Genomic DNA, 27049 nt, shown 5'->3' with positions numbered 1-27049 from the left:
CACTGTGTTAATATTTAGAGAGAATCGTTATTACAAATCACTATTAAACTGTGATGAAATGAGACGCATGGAATGCAATAACCCCTCTTCAACATGACATCGTTTCTGATCACAGAGTGATGCGTCCGCCTTGCACCAACAAGCTTTGCATTGTCAGACGGAGAACATCTGGTGCTTTTGAATTAGCATCTGCGTAGCACGCTCCTCTTCCAACCGCTTCAATCAAAACAAATCTTTGTGAAAACTGCTGGAGAAAAAAATAAAATCTAGCATGCCTGCTAATTTTCTATGCATAAACTGCATGAGTCTGACCTTATACTGCTGACTACAGAGGAATGCTCTTAAGGAATGATGTATCTTGGTAATAAACTTTATTACAAAACAACAAAGGTCATCATTCATAATAGGAAATACTTGTAAACAATCAATTTCTTTCTTGCTGTAAAATAAGCTCATTTGCTTGCATGCCTAATGTAAAACCTCTGTTTGTTTTACATCTGCGCATTTGAAATCCTAAGTAGGCCGCTCGTTGGGCCAAAGCTTGCCTCTGCGCTCTAAGAAGGACATTTTTTAATAACCCAGAGTATTAAGTGGAATTTTATGAACATCTGCTGCAGATTTCACAAACGTAAAACAGCCTGAGAGGTGCATGAAAAAACACAACACAAGCAACAAACAACCTATTTTTAACCACAGCACTGAAAAAGGAGAAAAACAGGCTAAACAAGCATACCGAGGAGAGCTTCAGAAATGTATAGAGGAGGAAAAAAGGTGACAATTTTATAGATAAGTAGGTCAAAAGTGATCGGTTTGTAGTTTCAGCTGTAAATCACCTCTGACAAAACAAGAGTGACAGTTTGCTCAACATGCAGATGGAGACATGCTTCATGACTTTTCAACAGTCAGCCTCTGTTTTTACCCATAGTAACAGACAGGAAGTTGTTTCACCGCCTCAAAGATATACTATCAGAATTGCAACTTCAAGTTACTTGCAATCATTTTTTTAACTTAATGTGCTCTCTAGGCTTGTTTGCGCCCCTGGTGAAAATGAATTTAAAAAGCCTAGAAAGAAAATATGTATCTTTTTAACTATCATTTTGAAAACCAGCTTTCAATATAATTTATTTAAGGTGAGAGGGTATTGCCACATTTGTTGGGACCCCTAAAATTTCCTCTCTTTCCACTTTTTATTTTATACTTTCATTTCCTAAAGTCAATCAGAGTGCCACCTAGTCTAAATACCAGCTGTCGACCTGCCAACCGATTATTTGAGAGACCTACCAGGAAAGAGCCCGCTCTGTCCTTCACCACAAGCATAAACCGGCTGCCTCTGCTAAACGCTGCTGTATTTTTAAATGTAATTGTTCACTTTGGTTCGATGAGACCAAGTTTAAACTTTTCAGAAACAAATACTTAGAAATTTGAACGATGAGTATGTAGCTACTGTTAAGTACGGCGTGGAACCCATTACGCAATGGGTCTCGTTTCTTCCCCCCGAATGTTCTTTGACATACAATTCTAAATACAGTTCCTGCATACAACAGCAATACAACATCAACTTGTTCTGAGGCTTTTTACTAATCTTTGCCAGGAGGTGGGCAATAACAAGCTTTTGTTTGGTGTATCATCCGGAAATATATGCTAATAAATCTCCTTCTGTGGTGGCAATTTCCAGTTCTTCTCTTCTATCCATTGGAGTATCTTAATGCCGTTAATCTTCCAGAGCAGCACAAAAACCATGTGAGCAGAACGGCAGAAGGTCAATAGAAAATTCTCATTTTAGAGGTCAATATGCTCATAATTTTTCCATTCTTTTCCCTCCCAAAAAATATTCACTCAAGTAAATCCAGACGTCTCTTAAGCTATTCATTTACAAGTAGTCATTCACTTTAAAGCTAAAGATTTACTTGGTTATATTGCCTCTGTACAAATCACTGGAAGCAATTTAAGGCTGCCAATTGCCAAACAATATGGTTTTCTTTTTTTAAGCGACAGCTTATATATTTTTTCCTATATGTCGTGTTGAGCATTCAGTTTTCTAATTTAGTTCATCTACAGAATATTGCATAAAGCATGCTCATGTAATACATGGTATTTGGCGTTTACTTCTGTTTTTAATACATATTTATGCAGTAAAACTGACTTCAGATGTTAAAAGGTTTGCTTTGTGGTATTTTCCTACGCAAATTTAAAGAGGTTGTGTGAAAACCGGTGTTATTAGACCAAAGTGGAAACGGCACAAGTTCAAATCAACAAAGATGAAAAATATCCTAAAAGAAAAAAACAAATCTAACTCTCACAAGATAAACTGCTCTGGTTTGGCATTTTCCACTTTACAGTGCAAGAGGGAGTTTGTGTGAGAGACCAATGCAATGCAGTGCATAATTGTGAAGTTCAGGGGGAAGGTTTAATGGTTTTGGAGAAAGACTTTCAAATAAAAACCCTGAAATTTTTGGCACACATTTGCATTCACTACCTTGAGTCAATACTTTGTGGAACCACCTTTGCTGCGGATCATTCAGGATATCTCTATCAGTTTCGCTCTTCCAGAGACTTAAACTTATTTTCCCCCATTCTGTCATACAAAAGTAGCTCAAACTGAGTCAAACTGGAGGGAGAAGTGAGACCTCCTCCCAAGTCCTACATCTTTACAAAGATTTGAAGGATATAGCTGAATGACTATCTAGGCACAACTTGAATTGCAGCGTACATTGGAGATGATATGTGGAAACAACATTAATATTTATTCAACATTTCGGTCAAAGAATATAGAAATGACCAGGAGAGGAGTTGGAGCCAAATTGCTACCGCAACCTGGTATGTTTTCAGCTGTTCTTCATTAACGTGACATAACTAGGTTATAATGATTTTCATTCAGTCAGGACTTTACGCTGACTCTAGCCACATGCATCACAGGTAGATTCTAGTAAAGCATCGTTTAATGCCTGGTTTTAAAATTAGTTAACTGGACTTGTAGCCATTACTTTGTACCCATGTGGCTGGAAACCACATGGCACGACGAACCCGATCGAACCGTTATACCTAGGATTTCTGTCAGGTTTTGAAAATGGGCCAACAGTCCGCCAACAACTCGTGTCGTGTGCGCTGGACATTACACTAAGGAAGTTGAGCCTTTTTTCATTCAGTGTCATCAACAGAAAGAAAAAAAAGACAGGAAGAGACGATAATCAAAATGAGGTCGATAGGTTTAATTTATCGTGCGATTAATTGATTTATCGTTGATCGCGACAGGCCTATGACTATCACCACATAAGTTCAGTCCATTTACCATTTTTAGTATTAGAATTAATGTGAGGAAATACCATTGTGCATATGTAGACATGAGAACACTGGGACACACCCGGCAGACTAGTACTCCCTAATAAGAGTAGCTATTCTGCAAAAATAACGAGTTTCCTTACCTTTTTTTTCTCTTTCAGGTCATATAAGGCCATGGTGGCAAAAATGGGCTCGATGTCAATTTCAAACCTTAAAGTGAAGGAAGAAGAGGACATATGCAAATTAAGTATGGCCAATGAGTGGAACTCTGTTTTTACAGTTGAGCTCAAAATATATTTGCTTCCTGTAAACGGCAGTCATGACAGGAAAGAACCAATTGTCCCAACGTTAAATGATGACATGCTGAACTGAGGGATCAAAAAAAAAAAAAAAAAAAAAGGGGGGGGGGCAGAAAGTGGGATGCCAAACCACTGCAATTTGAGAAATTAACCCAGACATTTGGCAGCTGTATGGGCTGCACAGGGACAGGCATTATGAAAAGTGTAAGGCAGAAAAAATGTGAGTGGTCTCTCTCTCTGTGTGTGTGTGTGTGTGTGTGTGTGCGTAAGACAGAAAAATTCAGCAAGTAGAGAGAGGAATACAGACTTTTTAGGGAGGAACCCCTCCACAGAGCAGTCCTCCACCCTGATGTATTGCTTTGTCTGTCAATTAATTCCTTTTTATTAATCTACTTAGACTCATAAGTAACAATCACATGTTAAATCCATCAGTGTCTTATTTGCTACATAAAACAGAAAAGTTTATTTTCATACATAATAGGGTGCTTGAAGATTTTCACTTTAAAACGAGCAACTGCTGGCTCTCTGCCCACCGTGCACAATGAACAGAAAGCAGCTGATGAAATGATAGAACTATTCTCCCTCCCACAATATAATGAAAATGTATGACATACTTCATGGCCTGGCATCGAATCAAGATGCGTTCTCCAGTGTGTTCTTTGGGGCAGTCGGGAATGGGCCGGATTTCCACCGCATCGTCCTAGAACAAAAACAAAAAGAAGCAAAAAATGAAAAGCAGATGTGGACAGACTGGAAGAAAATTTATATTTTCAGAAAAATGTTTTTTTGCACAATGCAAGGGCCGATTTTCCTAAATATTTGATGTTCTGCAGATGTGGAACATCAAAAACCAAGCTCAAATCTGCTCAGAGTGAAGGTCAGCGTTCAACATTGATATTAAAAGTTGCACAAGTCTCCACAAATAAAACCTTGATTAATTGCTTTGGTTGATTTAACTATGTGAATTATACATATTTAAATAGCTAAATAGTGAATACTTCACCTCATCAGGTGGCGGGTAAAGCGCAAACACCTCGGGATGTCTTTTTGCATGCCGCGCCTCCTGGTTGAAGCGATCCAGCTCCTCGTGGCTGCTGAAGGCCAGCAGTCCCTCGACCCTCTGGTCCGGAGCCAGGCTTCGCAAATTAAAATCACACGAGGTTAGCGTGCGGCTGGAGTCGTCGCTCAGCCCTGCAAGAGTCGGGGACTTGACCTGAGGCAAAGATGGAGGAGCACACGTTGGTGCGAAGGCGTGGTCCAGCAGAATCACATTCATGTGACAGGAATGAAAATACTTGAGAGAAAAATGATGGATGAAGAAAAGATGACCATCTTTTATGTAAAGTGCCTTGAGGCGATATTTATGGTGAACTGGCGCTATATGAACACACTGAATGAAACTGAAATGTTACATTTAGATGTAGAGGAAAGTCTTATTAAAAGACATTTAGATACGACTTCCTCTTGTTAAATTCTAATTAGATGGTAAATATTAATTTTCTGCTTGAACAGTATTTCAGAATTAAAAGTTCAGGCAAAGCTTGTGTTGATGAGACAGTTAAACCCATTCGCGATGTCAAGTCTTTGTTGTTTGGTCCTTAAGGCTATAATAAACATTTTCCGAATTCTAATAAATGTTTGTGACTCCAGTTTTTGATACAAAAGTTAATATCAGCAATTTATCAATAAGCCATTAATTTAGGACCACACTTGAAATGTTTTTTTGATAAGTTAAAGTGAATTTGAATATCCAGAGAAAACAATAGTTATGGCACTGTTCCTACTGTACTGCTTTTCTGCTCTTTCTACATGTGGTCAATTTGTCCCGAGCAGCACAGAGTACAGAACTGATCTGTTCATTTATTTCTGGAGTTGATGATTATTTGACAACCAAAACGCTGCAAGCAACACATCTGGACTGAAGAAAGCAGCAGGAACTTCCACTAATCAAGTGAATTTCCGTTTTGTGATATACAGATATGTTCGGAGGCCCTTTAAAATCATCTTTGATCATGTCTGAATAATAAACCCATTTGTAGTATCAAAGTACTTCCAGATTGGTTGGAGCCATCTTAAAATAATACAACCTTCCTAAAAGGTTCATTCATAGCTAGGTCATTTCCTGAACTGTGTTTACACAAGAGCTCTTTGGAGCAAACCCCAGGACTTCAACACCAAAAGACAGAGTGTTGGGACAAGGCCGTGTTTTTAGATTATATTTTCAGAACCCTGACTTGGAAAAAAAGACAATCCATCTTTTTTTGACAGATTCTTTGCAAATGTACATGCAACGTAATGAAATTAATTCATTCATCAGTTTAATCCCAATGATGAGATGAAATGATTAACAGAAAATACTCTTTAATTTCAATAACTTTTTATGTTTAAAGAGCAAGTTCTGATCCTGGCATGAACACCAAGCTACTGGGCATGGCATGACTCCTCTGCAGCCACACTGCATGATGAGGTCCTTCTCTCATGCCATCCCCCCACTCTTCTTGTCTTTTTCACTCTCATCATCCATCAAGCCCAGATACAAGCCGTTACCCTACAGGGTAGGACTGACCTAGCAGCCACCCTGGTAAAGCTTCGCCCTGTCGAGGCTCCAGGAGTCCATCACACCACATACCCGAGGCTTTTGTTGAAACAGATTGGACCAAGGACAGGGGACAGTAGTGTTGTTCTTCCTCTCTCTCTCTTTCTCTCTGGCACAGACATGATGGGAAGCCTGCAGCAGTAATAGGGGGCCTTTGGGTTTGGATGATTAACCAGAGCAAGCAGTGGGTGGAAGCGGTGCTTTAAGGGAGCTGGGTGGCAGGGACTGCCAGGGATTTGGTCACTCTGTGACAGAAAATCTGTAGAGGGGCCAGCGTGGGAAGTTGGCCTAATAAATCACCACTAGGAAAATGAGGCAGTGACCTGACCAGCTAATTATCGGTTGGTGAATTTGTAATTTTCCACATTTTTACAACATGAGGAACTTATTTCGTTAAACAAATTGGGCAAATAGCACGTTTTATTTCTGCGCAAACGAGGCCGACTAAACTTGAAAGAGCCATTCTCACAGTGGAGGGAGTGATAAGAATAACAACACGCTGTTGTGTTCGGTATTAAAGAACCCACCCCCTTGCTTTTCACATTCATGCTTCTCAGGCCTTCATCAGTATGGACTGCCATACTGCTCTTAGTGAAGCGTCTTCAACAAAAGACACTTTAAATGAAGAGACCACGCTTTTCCTGCAGCTCCTTTAAAAAAAAAAAACAGTCCGACTACGAGGAAAGTGGACAAATGTTAATTTATCCATATACATGTACATGGGAGCAAGCTGGATTTTGAGAGGTCAGCTCAACTGTGTGTACTAACTGAAAGCACAAGGGAAGTTTAGCTTCCATAAGTGCAACAACAAGCACTTTAGCATGCATACTGCTTCTGCAAACATTTGTGATAGACTGGGTTATCCTCAGGAGCTCAGGGAATTCAAATTTGTTATTGTGAGAGGATGCCACCTGTATAAGTCCAGTTGTAAAGTTCACTTGTTACTAAATAGTCCAGAGTCAACTGCAAGTGCACAGTGAAAGTGAACAGCAACAATTGTGGCCCGCTGAGTGAACTCCGAGGAGCATAGTGTGCAGAGATTGGCATCTTTCTGAAGGGTCAATAGCTACTTGAAATACCAAATGAGACATCTAATCATGCACAGATGAAAAAGATTATACGAAGTCGGCATTATCACATCAGCTGAATGCAGAGGTGATTCATGTCTACCTGACTGTCAGCTATTTTCAATGGCCAGCATGCAAATATATTTACATGCTAGGTGGTCATGTGATAAAACAGATGCTATGATGTCCGGAATATTACATTTGCATTTGCATTGAGCCTCTCTGCGCAAACTTTGTTCATCGTTGAAAAGAGAATAAAGGCCGAAAACCTTCCATAAACCTAGGTTATTCAGCCAGATATTAGTGTCTTTCACATTAGTTTGATTAACAAACTATTTGGTGCTTAAACTATTCAAAAGAGGCTGGAATTAAAATGCTATACAAGGAGTGCTGTAAGTAAGTAGGCTTCTTACTGGTTTGTCTTTGTTTTCTGGTTGAAAATCAGACTCAAAGATTTGCTTATGCAGGACTTTATGCAGGCCGACTCGCTCTGAATATGCACTCCAGCCATCCCCCTGGCACCTTTACATGCACAAACACAGACAACAACAAGGATTAACATGCGATGTACAGAACGCTGGTGTTTGTCATTCGGGGAAACATGGAGATCACTGGACTGAAACAAAGTTGGAGAGTTTACCTTCTGGAAACAACCAGCCATGGCTGGGTGTAACTCTTCACGCAATCTCTCACATGTGGATCTAAGTCGCCTCTGAAAGGAAAGGAATGAGAACAGGGGGAAAAAAAATATGTAGACACGCAAATATGCAAGCAGACATTCAAAGACATCTGAAAACCATTAATTCTACGTCTCAGCTTATCTGAGAGTCATGGTCAAGGTGCAAGACACATATGTTTAGCAAGATAAAATGACAAAATAGTTTGAGAAATGAAAGAAAACATTCCAATAAAAGCCTTGTGTCTTAAAGTCTTTCTCTAAGTGATTGTGAAATTGTGTGGACATTATATAAATATTCCTCTCTTTGATGATTTCTGGCTCGTAACTCACCCGTCCTCTGGGACAGAGTGCCGGATGGTACGTCGCTCCTTCTCCACCTGCTCCACCTTCAGGTCATCGTCAGGGAAGTCTCCAAATTCATGCATCAGATCTGAGTCTTCACTTCTTAACTGTGACATCAGGAACTCCTCCAGGTCCAATGGCTCCACTGCGTCATACGCCGGAGGCTGAGAAACCCAGAGGTCATAGATATGAAAGTTAAGTTTTCTGATGGAAGGAGACTAAAGGAATCTTAAGGCATTTCAGCAGCAAATATAATCAAGTAAGCACTAAAGCTTTGCATCTCCAGAGAAATGAATTATTTACTAAAAAATGATTATATGTGATTTCTTTAAAGGATTACAAGTATAAGCACCCTAGGTAATGCAAATAAATTAATATTTTGGCTAATGAGTTTGTGCAGGACTTTCGTCATATTATAAGCACAACTTCCAATATATTTTAGATGGAAGTAATGCAGTGGACCAACTGTGAAGATGAAAGAAAATAATACCTTCAGAATTCTTCATAAATCTGAAAAGTGCAGCTTGCAAATATATTACGGCATCTTTACTTTGAAATGAAACTAAACAGTCGCACAAATTTACTTTCGGAAGGTGGCAGACGAGAGTCTGCTGCGTGCAACTTGATGTCAAAATAAATACCCCTGTCCATTTGGATGCAACTGTAGCTAACTTTCACACCCTCACATGATACTGATCTGAGTGAGCCTAAAGTGAGACGTGGGATCACCATGGCAACATTCAACAACATGAAAGCAAGAAAATATTAGGGCCACAGAATTTCGTCGAATCTAGACGGGGAAAAAAGTTAATCAGAAAAGCAGGCAAGAGGACCACTGTAACTCTGGAGAAGCTGCAGATATTCACAGCTCAGGTGGGGAATATCTGTTGCAAAGAATAAGCACAACTGGGTGAATGGGTGAAAAATGTTGCAAAGGAAGTAGAGACAAACCCCAAAATATCTGGAGGATTAAAAAGGTGGATATAAAATGCATCAATAAAGCTAGTCTGGTGTACACATCACATTTTTTATATTTTTATTAGTAAAAAGAGAAACCATGGCTCATTTTCCTCCTACTTCATAGTTATTCATTACTTTACGTTGGTCTATTGTGTAAACTGCCAATAAAATACACTGGAGTTGATGGTAGTAATCTGAGAATATGTGGAAAAAGTTCAGCTAGCATGTATACTTGTGTAATTCTCTGTAAACAGTGCAGATTTTTTTTTTAGGAAAAAAAAAAAAGGGGGGTAGGACCAAACATGTTGAATCATGACTATTTTCTAATAGCTCATACCTGTCTAGGAACAAAAGACACACAAACAGACATAAATAGTAACTGGAACAAACCTGGCTTGTTTTAGACAGCTGGGCCTTTTCTGCTCTTAGTGAACCTATTTTTAGACAGAAACTCTAAAACCCCACTCTCCTGTCAGGTAGATCAAAAGGAAATCTATAATTATCTCAACATACGGGGATAAAGGCAGTTCTGCACATAGTTAATATAGTCACTTCAATACACACTTTAACAAATCCCCAAGATCAATGGTTATGTGAGCCTTTTTTGCAAGGCAACTGGTAGCAAAATGTCCAACTGATTAGGAAAGAAAGTAGTCAGGTTAAGCTGGTTAAGCTGGTAAAAAGAGGAACATCCAGGAAAGAAACAGAAAACAAGGTGCAGAAACAGACAGCTTACAGAAACACAACAGTCTCCTTCTGAAATATTAAAAATAGCTTACAAAGGCAATGCACAAATGCAAAAAAGACAAATAGCATCTTCTTGCATATAAATATTTAGAACAGCTTACAAAAAAACAAAAACACCTAAGCTTTTAATCATGCTTATGCTCCTACAAGGGTTTAGAAAAGTATTTTTAAAACTATGTGTAGGGGAGGTGAAAAAAGAAGAGGAAAATAAAAGTACAGAGGTACTATAGCAAATGTCATGCACGCACTCATGAGCAGTATGTGCACAGAGGAGAGGTGGGGAAATCTGCAGCAACAGCACGAGTCATTGTTCTACGCAACTCTTACGGGCAGAGCAAATTCTGTCTGCCTGCAGACATGTTTTTGCACATCCGCACACCCTGAAGCGCATTTCTCTGCAAAACTAATGACACGAGCAGCTGTGCAAGCAAGCTACAAAATAGTAGCAATTTTGAAAAAAGAGCTACGCGGCATAATGCTGTGTACACAGGTGAAGCGCCTCGATTCTACAGGGATGGTGTGTGCCTCAACAAGATTCCAAATGAGGCAGTCTTACTCAGAGCTAGAACAATCATCACGGCATAGCTTCTCTCTATTTTAGTGCAGAGCATGAACTCCCCCCCTCCCCCCGCCAAAAAAAAAATTATGAATGCTAATGCATGCATGCTTGTAATCTGTGAATGGTGCTCTGCAGAGTTAACACAAGGGAGAAAGGAAAACTCCTTAAGTATTCAATCAGCTCTCAATGATGATGATCATATTTCTGCAAAATCTACTTCTTAAAGCAGATCGGCCAGATGATACAAACTGCAACCTTTCATGTGCTTCATTATTAGGATAAAAGAGAAAAAATGCTCCAAGATTCAACATGATGAATTCTCTGATTTAAACATTTTCAGTACACATCAGATATGATTATTCAAGAAACTGATAAATCTTCCAACACTTTGCTATTTGAAATCCACCCCATCAAGCCAGATGAGACTGCAAACAGAAACCGTAGACAAGCAGCATTTTTAAAATGTAGAACTTAATTTAACCTCGCCACAGACATATGAGCGTTTTAGCATAGCTTTAAAGTCTCTGTTAGTACCTGCACGGCTCAAACAGATATGTTAGACTTACCCTGCTCACAACTGAAAAGTGCCACTTTAAAGAGGAAGTGTACAAAATGGCGTAGCCCGGATATGGGAACCTGTACTACTGTTCGTTTCTACTGACGCTGATTGCTCTTTTCTGAAACCAAACCACAAGCTAGCAAACAGATCCTCTTTACATTCATCCTCTTATTCATAGAAGATGAAAACTACAGAGGATTGTGGAGGGAAACATCCAACATCAGGACCAGTTGGAGCAAAAGATGGCACCATCTGCTTTCTATTATCTTAAATTCAGACTACAAACTTTGAACATGCTTAAAAACCACCAACGCTTTGTAGGAAGTGACATCACTGAAGCGCTCCCATTTTCAACCAGTGTTTCAACACAGGAACAGATTGCACAGGGGCAAACATTAGCAGCACACAATATCATGCAAAGCTTTTTGTTTAATCTCTTCGTTTTTGCAGCAAAACTAAAATAACACTCAACCGGCAACACACACATTTCCAAGCACAACTGCCACAGTGAATATCCCTCACTCATCCCTGAGCTCTCACTGCTGAATAACAAGAAAACCACCGTCCCAGAGATTATGGCATTAAAACCTCTCTCCCTGCATGCCAAATCCAGACATATTAAACATTCGCTCCCCCTCATAAGCTGAAAGGTAAACAGCCCCATCCAGTGCCAGTCGGCAGCCTAGGCGCTGACCCATTTCCCCGACTCAAGCAGGTTACAGATTAACAGTCTTGGATGCCAGCAGGTGGAGGTGGAAGAGTGGGGTGAAGGGTCTAAGTAGTGCAACCGAAACCACGTCAGCTGAGAAGCTCAAGGATCAAACCCAGGGAAGTATAACAGGGTTTCAGCTAAGTCACGCTACAGATATGTCAGGAGACTTAGCACTTAAGAGCTTTGGTAAACTTTTGAGTGACAAAAATGTAGAGCAGCAGAGTAGGATGAAATGACAGAGAAAAGCCAGGAAAAAAAAAAAAAAAAAAAAAAACAAAGAAGAAGGAAGTGGAAGATAAAACACTGGAAGGCAGAGACAGGGACTCAAAGGGTGCCACAGGAAATCTTGAAGCGTAGTGTGGGAACCAATCCCTGCACAGGATTAGACTGCATCATTCTGTTTATTTGCTCAGAAGAGCTGTGATAACAACCTGCTATGCTCCAACCTGCAACGGTGCCATTCACTCCTATGTAGAAAGAAATCCAGAGTTTTCCAAACCATGTTTAGGAAACATGTATTGTTATCAAGGTACATCTCACTGAATTACAATAATATGAAAAAGATTATGCATTTCAGAAATTCAGTTTAAAAAATAAAACTTGTGTAGATTTTTTATGCTGTGTGATGCATCCTAAAGAATTAATTTCAATTATTTTGAATAATGATGGTTTAGAGCTGATAAAAAAAAAAATTCAGTTTCTGAGCAAACAATTCATAATACCAAAAATACATAATACCAAAAAATAAAGGATCTTGCATACAGAAATAAAGGGCATTGACTCAATACTAGTTGGGGCTCCTTTTACATTAATTAATGCATTAATGCAGTGTGGCATGGAGGTGATTAGCCTGTGGCTCTCCTAAGGTGTAATGGAGGTTACGCCTATGCCATATAGTCTATGGCATAGATTGTTATTGCATTTTAGGTCAGACAAATTTGCTGTTCAATTAATACCTCATTTAAGGAGGCATTGGTACTTTTGGCAAAATGGGTAGGTGTCAAGTCCTGTTGGAAAATGTGAAAATCAGCATTCACATATAGCTTGCCAGCAGAGAGAAACATGAAACTTTCTGATAGATGTCTGTGCTTTATTTGGACTTAAGAAGACAAAGTGGACCAACACTAGCAGATGACCTACCTCCCTTGCCCATCATGGATTGCAAAAACTGTCTGTCCCTCTCAGAAATGTAGCTCCCAAAGATAAGAGCAAAATGTACCCTCATCTAAAAAAGCAATGAACTTTGGATAACTCAGAAACAGTCTGTTCCTTCTTCTCTTGAGACCAGATGAGAAACTTCTAACATCTTTGCTTCAGGAGTGACTTAACACAAGGAGCAGAACAACAGCAGGGGGGTCATACTGCAGTCCTCTGCTGTCCTGCAGTTTTTAGATGTGCCACAGGTACAAAACGCTGGAATGAAATGGCTTAATTACCTCCTTCTTGTGTGAGGCCTGCTAATGACCTAATTATTCTATTCAGGTGTGGTGCAGCAGAGGCACATCTAAAAGTTGCAGGGCAGTGGCCCTCCAGGACTGGAGTTTGACACCTGTGATTGTAGAGCATGAATTAGATAGATGTGTATGTGGTGGAGCTCGCTGACTCCGGTCCAGTCCACACTTTGTGAATCTCTTCTGAACTCTTAAAATGGTCTTTTTTTACTTCTCAACCTACTAAAGACTGCAGACACGTGTGCATTGTTTTCTACCAAAGCTGTTCTTCCATCCAACATTCTATTAAAATGTTTGGAAAGCGTTCTGATCTACTAGCTCCATCAGGAAAGATGTCTTTTTTTCCTTCTGAATGATTTTATTTGCCATCTTCTGAACAACAGACAATATTGCATCATTAAATATAATTAAAAATTGATTTTGTTAAACAACAAGATATTGTGTAATCATTAACTTTAAGTCATAAAAATGTGAATGAACAATAGTAAACAGTTGAAACATGTCACTATTTATGAGGAGTCCTTTTAATATGCGAGTTGTGTATTTCAAATTGAATTAGCAAAATAATTTTACTTTTTAATTATTTTGCATGTTTACTCGACAGGCCTGCTTATCCCCATCCACTGTGATGATTCAAACAGTCGTCTTTGCTAAGGCATTTTCTTGTTTTGTTGCAGATTTTTTGGGACTTAAAGTATAATCTCCAAGACTAGACTCTGCACTGAGTCAGTCTTTCTCCAGGCTAATGACAGTAAAGAGGATGTGAGGATGATACGCTTACAAACACTAAAGCTGTTAGAGTGCTGCATTAGGGGCAAAAAATTCTGCAAACCATAACAATATTACAACAGATTATTGGCATGAAACATTTACAATGTTTTAGTGTGATGATCCTTAAAGTTCATATTAAATAGCAAGAAAAGCAATAAAAAACATCAGTGAAAAAAAAATATTTCATTTCCTTGCATGCAGTTATGCTACCTCAGAATTAGTTGAATATTTTAAAGGCATACTTTAAGATGATGATGTGGGATATGAGGAGAATAAACAGGTTTGAACTCAAACACTAATGTATTATTTTCCTACAGAACGAAACTCACCACATTGACGTAGGCAGTGGGAGACGAGCTGGAGTTGGACCGACTGTGATATAAGCCATAGTTCCCAATGAAGTTCCGTCTAACCTCTGCAGAAGTGTGCCTGGAATGCAAATAAGAAACAGATATTTATAAGGCCTTTCTGCCTTATGATTGTAAGGCACAAAAAAGGAAATTAGCATAATTTATCTGAGCTATAGATATAACAAGAAATTAGCTTCTTTTCAGCCAACACACCATATGCAAATACTCTAGGTTGCATTGACAACAACACTCCCTGGTTTGGAAGTTGACACTGAGTGAAGACTTTCCTCATCTGTGGAATGTTTGAAAATAAGTCATACAAGGCAACAAACTCTGTTTTGGGAGAAATTGTTGTTTCATTTTACTTTAGACTTTTATTACGAGAGTTTACTAAAACAAATATTCAGCTGTTGTCATTCTTACAAGAAAACTGGAGCTGGTCAAAAATCGATCACAGATTAAAAAAAATAATATCATTGTTTAAAAGACAAAATCTTACATTAGTGCATTTCTGATTTGATACAGATTCAGACTTTACAAAAAAAAAATCTGAAAACTTCATCCACTTCCTTCAGAAAGAATATATCTTTAAATAATATTAGATCCAATTTTGGTCTAAAACACATTGTGTTCCATTAATTTCTGAGTTGGATTATCTATGCTTTTGCTTCCACTAGCAGATTTCCATTGACATTGACATGCTTTGTCAAGTTGAAAATAAACCAGCTTTGGATTAAATGATGGCGTTCTGATTCAAGGGTCAAACCAAGCAGGAAATCAACATGACAGACGGATAAAGGAGTATTCAGAAATGTTGGGTAGACAGTGTTTGTCTGTGCTTTCCAAGAGCTACCCCTATAAAAGGAAGGGAGAACAAGAACTGGGAGACAGTGCCCCAGTTTGTTCCTCACATTCCATATCCTCAGAGTGGGTTCATCGTCTATTTTTTCATAATTAATCTACCATGCCATGGGAGATTGACCAAACCTTCCACAAAAAATCCTTTACTTGTTTCATCTAATTAAAAAATATATATGTTGTCTGCATATTAACAAAGGTTTGATCAGTGCCTGTGTTAGCATGTTCAAATGTCAGAAGTGCTTTACTGTGATACATCCACACAGCAAATATTTAAAGGGCAAAATACTTGAGCAAATGGGTCACGCTGCTGGCTGCTTCCCCTGTGGTCAGTCTCATGAGTTTGTTAAGCCTGTTGCAACATAACTGTTACTAATTATCTCCACAAACCACAAACAACAAAATGTTAGGAGAGAGTGTCAGGACACTAAAATCTATGAAGCTGTAGTAAAACACATTATGTGCAGATCAGAAAGACAGCTTCATTCAGCTTCGTTCGCATGTAAACACAGTTAATATTATATAAGATCCAATATTGCTTATATCAAGGTGTTCAATTCCTGTTCCACTGTCCCTATAAATCACATTACGAGCTGAGTTAGTACAGAAAAGGTCAAGGCATGGGTGGTGTGCAAACAAATCTACACAAAGAGCAAAGTCCAGCAGGCCAGTGGTATTTATTCAAACACATAGCCATACTGCCACTGAAATAAAATGGTTGAATAAAAAGATTAAAGACAACGATTAGCAAAACACCACTGCAAACTAAGATTAAAACAGTTCTACGGGGTGAGCTCAAGAAATAAAATGAGATCATAAAGATATTATTACCATGGACAAAAAACAGCACATACACACACATTCTGTTTCCACAAGAATCCTTCGGTGCATTGCAATTACAAGGCCAAACGATGAAGCTCTGCAGCTTGTACGAATGCAAAAGTTGCTTTGAAATCGTCAGAACCCACCACAACAACAGTGCGCGCACACAGTCTTACAACCTGACTCTGCAAACACAGTGCTGTTGGTCACTTAACTGGTTTATTGAAGCAGCATGTTTGCACCTTGCACCAAAGCAGACCAGCTAATGATTGTGTCAGGAACTTATTATGCTCTTCAAGCTCACCGTATACTTTTTATGCTTCTGATTTCTGAGAGGAATGCCACAACCTTACAAAAGTATGTACACACCTTGTTGGTCTATTACAGAAATTACAAGTAAAATACCCCGAGGTGTGTGGTTGTAGTGTCAAAATATGCGCTAACGTTTAAGAGAATTGAATATCTAATAAGAAAACTAAAATTTAAGAAAGGTTCAAGTTATTTGTGGTTTGTGCCCTACAAGACTCATACAGTGTTTATAAGAAGTATCCATTCCCTGATCTAAGCAGATTTACACATTAACCACATTCCTTCCATTTCTTGATGACTTAACTGAACTTCATAGGATGCTCAGTACCTTAGAATTTTTTTGTACCCATCTCCTGAGTGATACTTTCAATAACTTTTTCTCTGATCTCCTTGGAGTGTTCTGATGTCTTCATACTGTAATCACAGCCAGAAATACTGATTAACCAGTGCATAGACCTCCCAGACACAGATGTCTTTGGACAACAATCACTGCATTCAGAAAATCTCCATTCTACCCCTTGTGAAACCACTAGCTCTAATTGGTTGGACCTCTGTTGAATTAGGTCAGTCATTTTGAAGACGGTAAGTGATGCAATCAGTTATTTTTGTGTCAAATATTCATAGTTATTTTGTAAATGATTTTGTTGCAAATGCCAAATTCTGTTGATTGTGGTTGATTTGCAAAAATCAATAAAAAGGGTGAAACATTCAGGGAGGTGAATATTTTTTATAGGCCTTCCTTGTATTTAGTCAAAATGACTTGTCTTTGAATTATAAATCTGCTGCTTGTATAATTTACCAGATCAATATGAAAATGTATACTTTTAGATCTGTTATTTTTTCTAGTTTATCCTGTTAACATAAAAACTTTGAAACAAAAACAGCATTTTTTAAATAATGGTTTATTCTTTGTTGCTTAAGTTGAGTTTTTCTAAATGACAACTAAAAATCTGAAAGACAGTTTATAACATGACTCCCCAAGAAGACATCCTTAGTGCAAAGTAATATCCTAACAACACTGGCATTAATTCCTTTCTGCATGTTTCATCAGTCCTACAAAGACCAAAATGATTCAACCTACAATTTAATACAAGTCATGTACAAAATGTCTAATTTGTAGGCACAAAATCTTGCAGGCATGCACAAGGGAGATTGTTAGGTCACAAACAATGACTGACATCAGGGGCCTATCTATAAAAAGACCAGGGAATGAAAACTGTAATCAGCTCTTGCCAGTAGAACCAAGCTGACATTATTTTACCACTGGTAAGCAAACAGATTGTGACAGCAGGCAACAGCTGTCTCTCTCTTCAGCGGGCCTCTCCCTGGGCATCTTTTGTCACATAAAAGCTAAGCTCCAGTCAAGAGGATAAAAACAAAAGCTTTGGATTTTGTCATCTTACCAAAAGCAGCTTGCATCGAAACTTCTGGGGAAAAAAAAAAAAAAAAAAAAAAAAAGAGTTTTTGGGGGGACCCAAACCCAGAGTCAAGACTTCAAGTGAAGGAGTATTTGACAATCAGAAGTACATCTGGAGCTTTTGGATGACAGGACAAGAAGTCCATGAGATCTATGAATGAGGTCAAAACCCCACTGCCAAAAGAAAAGGAAAAAAAAGTGTAACCACTTTGGTCTAAAAAAGCTGCTGCTCCTGGGATGTTAAACCTCATCAAAACACAAAATCTCTGCCTTACTGCAAATCTCTGAAAATAGTCAAAGTGGCACTCTCTAACATGCACACTTCGTGACTGTTCTTTCAATGACATGATGTCATTTGAACTTAAAAAGAAAGTAATAAAAACATGAATCTTTCAACAAATCAGACACTCTAGATAATTAAATTGAAAATATGTGAATTGGTCATGTTCACAAGTCAAGTCTTAGATTTCCGTCTTATTGGATGAAATCCTCATTTCTACAGGGTATGTATTTAATCTCTGCAATAATTATTCAATAATAACAGGGATGTCACAATTTCAAAATTTTGCATTACATGTTTGTATTGTATGTAATTTTTTACCATATTTATCAATATTGTCATCAGAAATGTAATGCACTAAACATAAAAGTCACAATAAAGGAATTCACAAATAAACTACAGTCTTTTATGGCAGTGGGTTTCTGATATGTGCGACATGGGCAACCGCCCATGGTGGCATCTTGTGGGGCCAATGCATCCTCCAAGTCTCAGACTGGAGTACCTGTCTCTGATATCTGAAATCACTACCTTGCTCCAGCACTCACCACTCTGTATACAGTGGACTCAGTTATAGTCAATAGCAATCAGCCTTTTCCTGACCAATATTGATTATGAGGTCTGACTTGCTAATTCTGGCCAATCTCAATGTTGTTTTTCAGGACAATAAGACATACAAGCTCATTTTTTCAAACAGACAGATGGCTCTTTAGAGAACTGGACAAGGAACGATGTCTGATAATGCTGATATTTTTATCCTCCATTTTTGTTCTGAATAAATAATCAGACCTGAAAGATACTTTATTTTCCCATTCTTTCAAAAAAAAAAAAAAATTCAGACCATGCGAGAGCCTCGTGGCAATATACCGGGCATGTGCAATAGCAAAGCAGAGCATTTTTAACAATAATTTCAATCTATGCACAGCTTTCATGTGAAATATTTATGGCATGTAGACCATATCCTTCACCTCTCCCTAGTTTAGATAAACTTCAAACTATTAAGCTTTAAGATTTTAAGAACCCGCTTGTGAAATCCAACGCTGCGATGATGACAGCATGAGACTGTCCCTGGAGGACAAATTCCTAAAATGATCATCCATCGTCAAAGTGTTAAGATTTCCAAAATGTGTCAGGAAATTTTCCATGAAACCTCATCTCAGCATATGCTGTGAGCCTAAAATCATCTACTATGCATCTGCGTAGAAACAAGCTGGGAGCTTTTTGTTATGTCACACATGGCAGGCCTACACTTGCTGTTTGAGAGCGTGGTGGGCTCCTGTCAGCGTTTCTGGCACCATTCCCAAACCTCTTCTTCAAGCTGAATGTGAACCATCACTGCTTGTTTGGGGCTTTTGTTTTATAAAATGTTTATAAGTTGAAAATGTGGTGCTTTAAAGTATGTTTTTTTTTCTCTACATACCACTTCATCCTACTGCCACAATATTTAGGTACTTGTAAGTCAGATATGATTTTGAATTAACATTTTCATTTTCCCTGAGGCACTGAACTCAGAGACATTTAACATACTTCTTAAACCACTCTCAGGCTTCTTAGTCACACACACATTAAAAAAGGTAAACCTCCTTGGGATAATGACTTAAACCTTCTATTTTACACAATGCTAAAAGACGCATTTCTTTAAATTGTGAGTTTAACATTTGTCCACTTGCCCATCTGTTGCTGTTTCAGCTGTTGTTGAACTCGAAAGCTCCTTCAGTGACAGACTGCTGCATCCTAGGTGCACACAAGTGCTTTATTGCAGGTCCTGCCTTCAAGCATCTGTATGATTTTATTACCATGACTGTTCCAAACAAACTCAAAATGTTATTGCTGCTATCTGAGTATGTTATTTTAATCAGTGTACAGAATATTTTTTTCTTCTGTTGTAAATTTGTTCTTGATGCACAGTTTTTGTTTGTTGTTGTTTTTGGGGTTTTTTGCCTTAACATATATGTGTTCCAACTTACTTTAACTTGCTGCTGTGACATCTGAATTTCCCCACTCCTGGACAATAAAAGATACTTCTAATCTGTTAAGGTCATACATAGAAACTAACCTACAATGCTAAACTCGAAACTGGCCCCTACAATCTCCAGCAGAAATGGAATGCCAATATGATATCTGCTCCAAATACAAGAAAATATTTTCTACAAGAAATCAGAAACATTTAATGGTGCACAGATACTTCTTAAAAATGTAACATAATAAAAGTGTTGGAATTGTTTCATTGTATCCAGTTAATGGTTTATTATTTTAGTTTTTAATATATTTGTATTTTTGTATATGTACTTCATTTGCTCATTGCATGACTATAAAGATTTATTTTAAAGCAATTATATGGTGACTTTTATTCCTCAGGCGTGAAACTTTCAAGAAGCTGGTCCTTTATTATTTATTTTATTTTTACATTTTAAAAATAACTTAGCTTTTTTATCAAAGAGAGAGTTTTATTCATCCATCAATTTGCTACTCGCGTCCAATTATCTATAAAACAAACCAAGAAAGAAATTACAATAATTCTGCTCTAAAGACGATATAAAAGTGGCTGAATGATTGTACTTCTTTCCATTGTTTGAATAATCATTTTGTTTGTTTGTTTAATAAATTTTAGGTTTTGTTTATATTTATTCAATTTGCATAATATAATATTATTTAAAAAACGCAAAGACTTTTATATCATTTTAAATTTTTTCCATTCAGTTATCTTTCAAACAGAACTGAAGTGAGAGAAATTAATGTCCTCTAAACTTTATGCACTGTAGCCTTAATCTAAAAAGATTAACAGTTTGGGGGAAGACTTCTATTATTATTTGCTGGTGAATTCCTAAAATATAACTGATAATGTCTTAGATCAATGTAAACATGTAACAAAACTATTGGTTTTACTCCTAACGAGTCAGTTCCTGAGGGAATTTGTTCTGAAAACCGTCTCCTATTCGTTTGTCTACGAGAGGAGTGTTTCCCTAAACCTTAAAATCCTTCTCCTTAGAATCAAACTTCTCTCTTTTAATCTAAGCCAAGAAGAAAAGACAAGAGATCAAGAAAAGCAGAGTGGCATACACAAGAAAAGTGAGAGGACCACATAGATGGCCCCCTCTGCCCGTCTCATCCTATCATACGTCTCCAAACTTAATGGGTCTTACTGCTATCAGTAGCATCACAACTCAACTTCCTCTCGAAGGAAGGCACACACTAACATAGCCATCATTTGCAAGAATTGTGTCGCTGGAGGCTTCAAGTGAAAACCAGGGTCCAAAGGAGACTTTCATTAAAAACAAAGGCAGAATTTGCTTAAAGTCTCTTGGATTTGAAGGCGTTGTCTTTTACTGAGCAGTACCAGGGCGGCCCACCAACAGACCCGGTGGTCAACAGATGACATATGCCGAAAACCCATAGGAAATCAGATGAAACACAATCCAGAGCCCCCCTCTCCACTTAGAAGTATTGAACAATAGAGGCTGCATGCCCACAGCTGTCCTCACACCTGTTACCATACGCTCTTAAATCACATCAAGTTCAAATGAGAGATTATTAAATATTTACTACTTTTCCCAGCTAAACTCAGCAGGCATCTCTTGTATGATGAATGTCTTGCATTTGTTAACAGGCAAACTTCTTCTCCATTCCCCTTTTTTTCGGCGCCTATATCAAGAAACGCATTTCCTGTCCTAACACTGAAAAGTGAAGTGATACCAGTGAGTGATGGTGTGTTCTCAGTTTGCAGGATTTCCTTCGCACACGCCTAGCTGACAGAAAGATGTGGAGGCAAGGAGGTGCTCCTGACACTATACAATATTTTATGGGGTGTATAAACAAAAGATTGTTTCAGCCTGATAAGCACAATGCAACCATGTCTACAAATGTGTATCAGTGTAAATGATAAGAAAAAGATATTTTCATCTTACTCTAATACTAGAGTTTCAACTTGTGTCTGCTGTTCCTCTTTGTGACTGAATGGCTTACTTTCCAAGTTCCCTTTGGTTTATTGCTGTATTTATCAGCTATTTGACCAATGCACCCAAAGCTTAAAATTAAATCAATGAGATATGTTTACTTCGTTCATCAACTTCAACTTCTAAAAAGGCCCCTCAGTGGGATCACTACTCCCAAAGCAACATAAAAGAAAAATCAGATTACAGTTTACAGTTGAACTCGGGGACAAAAACACTACATGTGGAAGCATGTCCTGTGGGCTGATAAACTAAATTTAAAATAAACTGAATTTGAAGTGTTTGATAATCTTTGTAACATTTGGAGAGGAAAAGGGGGAACTTGCATGACTTGGAACACCTTCCCAACTGTCAGGTACGAAAGGGACAACATCATGCTGTAGGTGTGTTTTCCTGCAGGAAGGACTGGTGCACCTCACAAAACAGATGGCATCATCATTGTAAGAAAATATTGACACGACATTTCAAGACAAGATTAGGGGAAAAAGAGCTCTTCAAAATAAACAACTGTGCTAAACACACAACCAAATTAATTACAAAGAGGTCTAAGGAAACAAAGGTGTTGAAGCTGCCGTCACAAAGTAATAATCAGCAACACCCAGAAATGTTCTGGGTGTTGCTGATTGAACGAGTGTGTGAGTGCGGTGGCTAACAAAACTGACTCACTTGCACAAGTTCAGTCATAAGAAATGACACAACTGCAGCAAACTTGTGAGAAACTTGTGGAAGGATATCCAAAATGTTGGACCCAAGCAATAGAGTTCAAAGATAAATCTAGAAGAAACTAAGGAAAAGTATGCCAACTTCTGACCAACATGCTGCCAGATAATCGGGGGACAGCTATAAGACAATTTCCAGAAAGTCTAAATCTGATCTAAAATGAGAAAAGATTATTTATAAGTGGTAAAAATGTATAGCAGTTACCAAGTAGCAAATTCATCCTGAAATCGGACTTGTGATGTGATGTCTAAATGCAATGCTTAACATAAAAAGACTGTCTGTCTGACAACTAATTCTTGGCTAAAAGTGGGTCATCAACACAACAACAAACTGAATGAAATGCTGTGGCGGGGCTAAACCAGAAAACCACAATGAACCAACATAACGTAACAAAGAGCAAGCCAAAAGTGTCCTTATACAATGTGAGAGCATTGACAGTCAAACAGAAGAAAATATTTTTTGTTGTAATAACATTTTACAAATCATACACTGTATCTTGTTTTATTTTTATCCACCTTAGTAGTTTGTAAACATTAGGTTTACCTTAAAACAGTAAAACAAAATCCACAAGGAAGTGGCGCTGCACTAGTCAGAGTCACTGTTTTCCTGTGACATGGCCATGGATGAGTGTCTGATTCATGGGAAATGAATCACTCTGATAGAATAGAATAGAATAGAATAGAATAGAATAGAATAGAATAGAATAGAATAGAATCCTTTAGCTGTCCCTTTGTGGGAAACTGTAACCGCAGCAATAAACAAATAAAATAGAAACTGTATAGTAATATCAAACAAAAGATAACTAAAATTCTAAATAAATAGCAAATGTAGAAGATGTAGATTTTAAGAAAGATTTTAAGATGATTTGGATAAAATAAAATAAAAAAAAATACAAAATGTGTTGTCCAATTGTTGATCATTGAAACCTGAGTAAGAAGAGCAGAAATGTAAACAGCTTATTGAGTGAGAAACAGCTGCAGGGAGGAAAGACCCACTATAATGCTCTTATGTCCGTTTAAGATGCAGAAGCCTGTTACTAAAGGAGCTCTCCAGTGCTGTAACATGCAACAAGTGGGAGAGGTTGTCCAGGAGGGAGTTCCTATTCTTTACCCTTCACCACCTCCACTGGGTCTAGAGGGGAATCCTAGGACTCACCTGGCCTTCCCGATTAGTTATCAAATTGCATTACAGCACCAATAATAGCAGCACTTGCTCAAGCCAGAGCAGATGCATGAATAGTTTAACATACAAGTGTGCAGCCTTTATCAGAGGTTTTCTTATCTCATGTTATATTTCCTCAAGCTTGTTTGCACTATAGCATTTCCAAGGAGATAACATGGAAACATGTGGGGCTACTTTCTAGAAAGCATTCCTGGCAGAAATAAATTCTCCATTATCTGACAACTCTTCTCTATCTAATTTTTACAGATTTGCTCACTGATGAGAGTTTACCAGCTAAACTCTTATCTTATAAAGTTTGTTTTTCGTTCTGACATGGGGTATTTGCAGTGCTCTAAAAAGGAAAATTATACTTCCACCTTAAACATTTTTACACTATAGCTTATTTCATTGGGATTTTATGTGAGAGGTACGCAGTGCATAGTCAGCAAAGGAAACGGGTACATATTTTTTAAGCAAATAAATGTAGAAATGCTTGACTAGCATATCGCACTTACCCCCACTTACTCTGACACCCCTAAATAAAACCTTAAGGTGCAACTAACGGCCTCCAGACGTCACCAAAATAGTAAATGTGAGTCTACCTGTGGTTAATATCAGAATAAGTACAGCTGTTACGTGAAGATCTCAAAAAAAACACCGCAGATAAGTTAGAGGTGACGTGAACAAACTTAAAGCAGGTTAAGATAAAATAACAATCTATGGAACAACTGCAATAAGAACATCTTTGTTGAGAGAAAGCAACCAGAACCCTGATTTAAAGCAACATAAAACATTAAGAAACTGCAACAGCTAAAAATCTCTTATCTGCTAATCGGTGCAAACTGCAGAGTTTTATTGCATTCAAATGGTCCAGTGAGGCTTAATGAAACTACACAGTCAATATACATAAATCTGCTCAAACACCTTGCAATGCTACAGTACCACATGGTCTAGGCAGCCCAGATGCTGGCTCATCACTGCATTCAGGCTCTGGCCCAACTTCTCTCTGATCTCCCAACCGCTGAGCTCAGCTCTGCACAGCGCAGCACAAAAACAGAGAACCGCGATTTCTCCTGGCTATTTCAATCAAGAATGCAGCTCTATTATTACTGCGCATGGGGAAACAAAGAAGCGATCCCATGGACCGCTGACAAACTCATTCATTTGCGACTACTGCAAAGAATTATTACTTTCACTGCAACAAACCAAAAGGGAGAAAAGGAAAATACTTTGGAATCAATACGAAGAAAACATAACCCCTCCTCTATATATCCACTTTCACAATGTGAATGAACTCCAGTGCACTGTCAGACTTCTGCAATATTACACAGAACACACACGCTTTTGAGTCACTGCAGGTCTAATCATAACAGAAGTAAAAAACAGAGAAGGAATAGGACACAATAGACTTCCATATGCATACTTCCTTCCCACCTGGTCAGCTTCACAGTAGGAACTATGATCACACATCCCTCATTTATACCAATTCTCTGGACTTGTCAGAGCTAACTCACCACAGGAAATGATCACATTAGAATCTGCATGGTCAAGAAGAGGAAATGACACTCATGGACAGATGTAAAGCACAAGATTTGCTTCCTAAATGTATACCATTATCTGGGACAGAAAAAAAAATCTAAATAAGAGTGAACTTGTGAAAGATAGCATTATAAATATTACAAAGCCTGTTATTACAGGTCTTAATAAGGCTTCCATAGTAAAGTTGGAGAGAAGTTGGGACAGTTGATAGCCCTTCAGGCTGCCTTTTTCCGGGGCAGAGTGAATCAACCTGCAGCTTTTATTATTCACAACATGTGGCTGCCTGCTCCGCGTTGAACAAACTGCACCCTCCCATTATTTCTCGGCAGTTTTGCATTCACTCTTTTCATCCCTAAGGATCAAAACAAATCATAAGGATTTTTTTTTTTTTTTTTTCCTTACCTGTTGATCTTCAGAGCGAAAGCCCGTCGCTCTGCGCTGCCGAGAGAAGCCATGCGCGGGTCTGACGTCCAGTCCAGCGGATCCGGCTGTGGCGTTTCCTGGCGGTGTCGCCTCGCCCACCTCCTCGCTGTTACTGCTTCCCCTCCTACTGATCAACTGTCAGAAGCTCATTTGAGCTGCTGCGGCGGCGGCAGCAGCAGCAGCAGCTGTCCGGGGTGGAAACTTCCGCATGTGCTTTGAGGTATCCCGTCGAGGGAGTTAAGTGCGAGATAGAGGGAGTCAGACTGACACCGGCGGCGAGGCAGAATGGAGGAGGAGGAGGAGAATGGGACAGACAGGGTGGATGCATGAGGCACATGCGCTCCCTCGCTGCTGACATGAGCGTTACCAGACATTTTATTTATTTATTTATTTATTTATTTATTTATTTATTTATTTATTTATTTATTTACTAGATTGATTTATTTGAAATTATTTACTACAGTCCTCAACACAGCAAGACTAAAACACTAAAATACTCATTTAATGTCAAACATGTTACCTTCTCAAGAGTTTTTGCAATTAAACGCAGTTCCCCCCCCCCCCCAACTCAAACCGCACTGTCTATATATATTTTGTACAAACCGCTTACTAATTAAAATTGCTAATTTGTCATCTTGCTCTGCCTGTGTTCCTTGAATACAAAAGAGTAGGCTACCACAGAAATTTCTTACAATATGGTTTTTGTTTTATATTTATTTGTATATATTTATTTATTTATTCATTTATTTAAAGTACGGACCCCCGTTATGCGTAACAATTTAAAAGGGTGTAACGTAAATAAAAAATGGAAATAGTAATAAAAGTTATCTTTCTTATTTAAAAGGCATTTGAGGCATGTTGTAAAATCATACTTCACCCCAAGCTGCCTTTTGTGAGTGTACTGCGCAAAAGTCTTACCTACTTTTGCATATTAGTATTTTAAAGTGGCCTGACTAATTGCTGGATTTCAGATGACGTAGCACCGACGTCACCCAATGCAGATGGAGGGCCGGAAGTAAATTCAAGCCATTTATTTCTGTTGATCCAGCATCAAAATGTCTGAAATCTGTGTCCTGTACGGTTGTTCCAACCGTTCTAATAGAGAGAAAGATAAATGTTATTTTCGTGTTTCGAAGGTAGTTGGTCACCAGTGGTGGGAAGTAACGAAGTACAAGTACTTCGTTACTGTACTTAAGTACAGT

The 27049-nt window shown here is 38.4% G+C and overlaps 1 protein-coding gene across 4 annotated transcripts in view; it reads right to left on the bottom strand.

Annotated features, from left to right (window-relative positions):
• Positions 1-26135, bottom strand: part of LOC106956052 (dedicator of cytokinesis protein 8-like) — a 37333-nt gene extending 11198 nt beyond the window's left edge. Inside the window, exons 1-9 of one of the 4 annotated variants that reach the window (XM_015046620.1) lie at positions 25827-26135; positions 16689-16774; positions 14351-14450; positions 8251-8426; positions 7882-7953; positions 7655-7763; positions 4582-4791; positions 4193-4278; positions 3423-3489 (exon numbers count right to left, since the gene is read on the bottom strand). In XM_015046620.1, the coding sequence (XP_014902106.1) occupies positions 3423-3489; positions 4193-4278; positions 4582-4791; positions 7655-7763; positions 7882-7953; positions 8251-8378 (672 nt within the window). In that variant the 5' untranslated portion in view covers positions 8379-8426; positions 14351-14450; positions 16689-16774; positions 25827-26135. Of the gene's footprint in view, positions 1-3422; positions 3490-4192; positions 4279-4581; positions 4792-7654; positions 7764-7881; positions 7954-8250; positions 8427-11094; positions 11324-12939; positions 13200-14350; positions 14451-16688; positions 16775-25826 lie in introns of those variants that run through there. The other 3 variants (XM_015046619.1, XM_015046621.1, XM_015046622.1) reach the window with 3 other exon arrangements.
• Between the last annotated feature and the right edge of the window lie 914 nt (positions 26136-27049).

Source organism: Poecilia latipinna, unplaced genomic scaffold (assembly GCF_001443285.1).
Source record: "Poecilia latipinna isolate Pla-1442-1.1 unplaced genomic scaffold, P_latipinna-1.0 Scaffold785, whole genome shotgun sequence".
In the NCBI taxonomy this organism is placed as follows: domain Eukaryota; kingdom Metazoa; phylum Chordata; class Actinopteri; order Cyprinodontiformes; family Poeciliidae; genus Poecilia; species Poecilia latipinna.
Note: the sequence above shows the minus strand (reverse complement) of the source record. Positions and strands in the feature narration are given on the sequence as shown.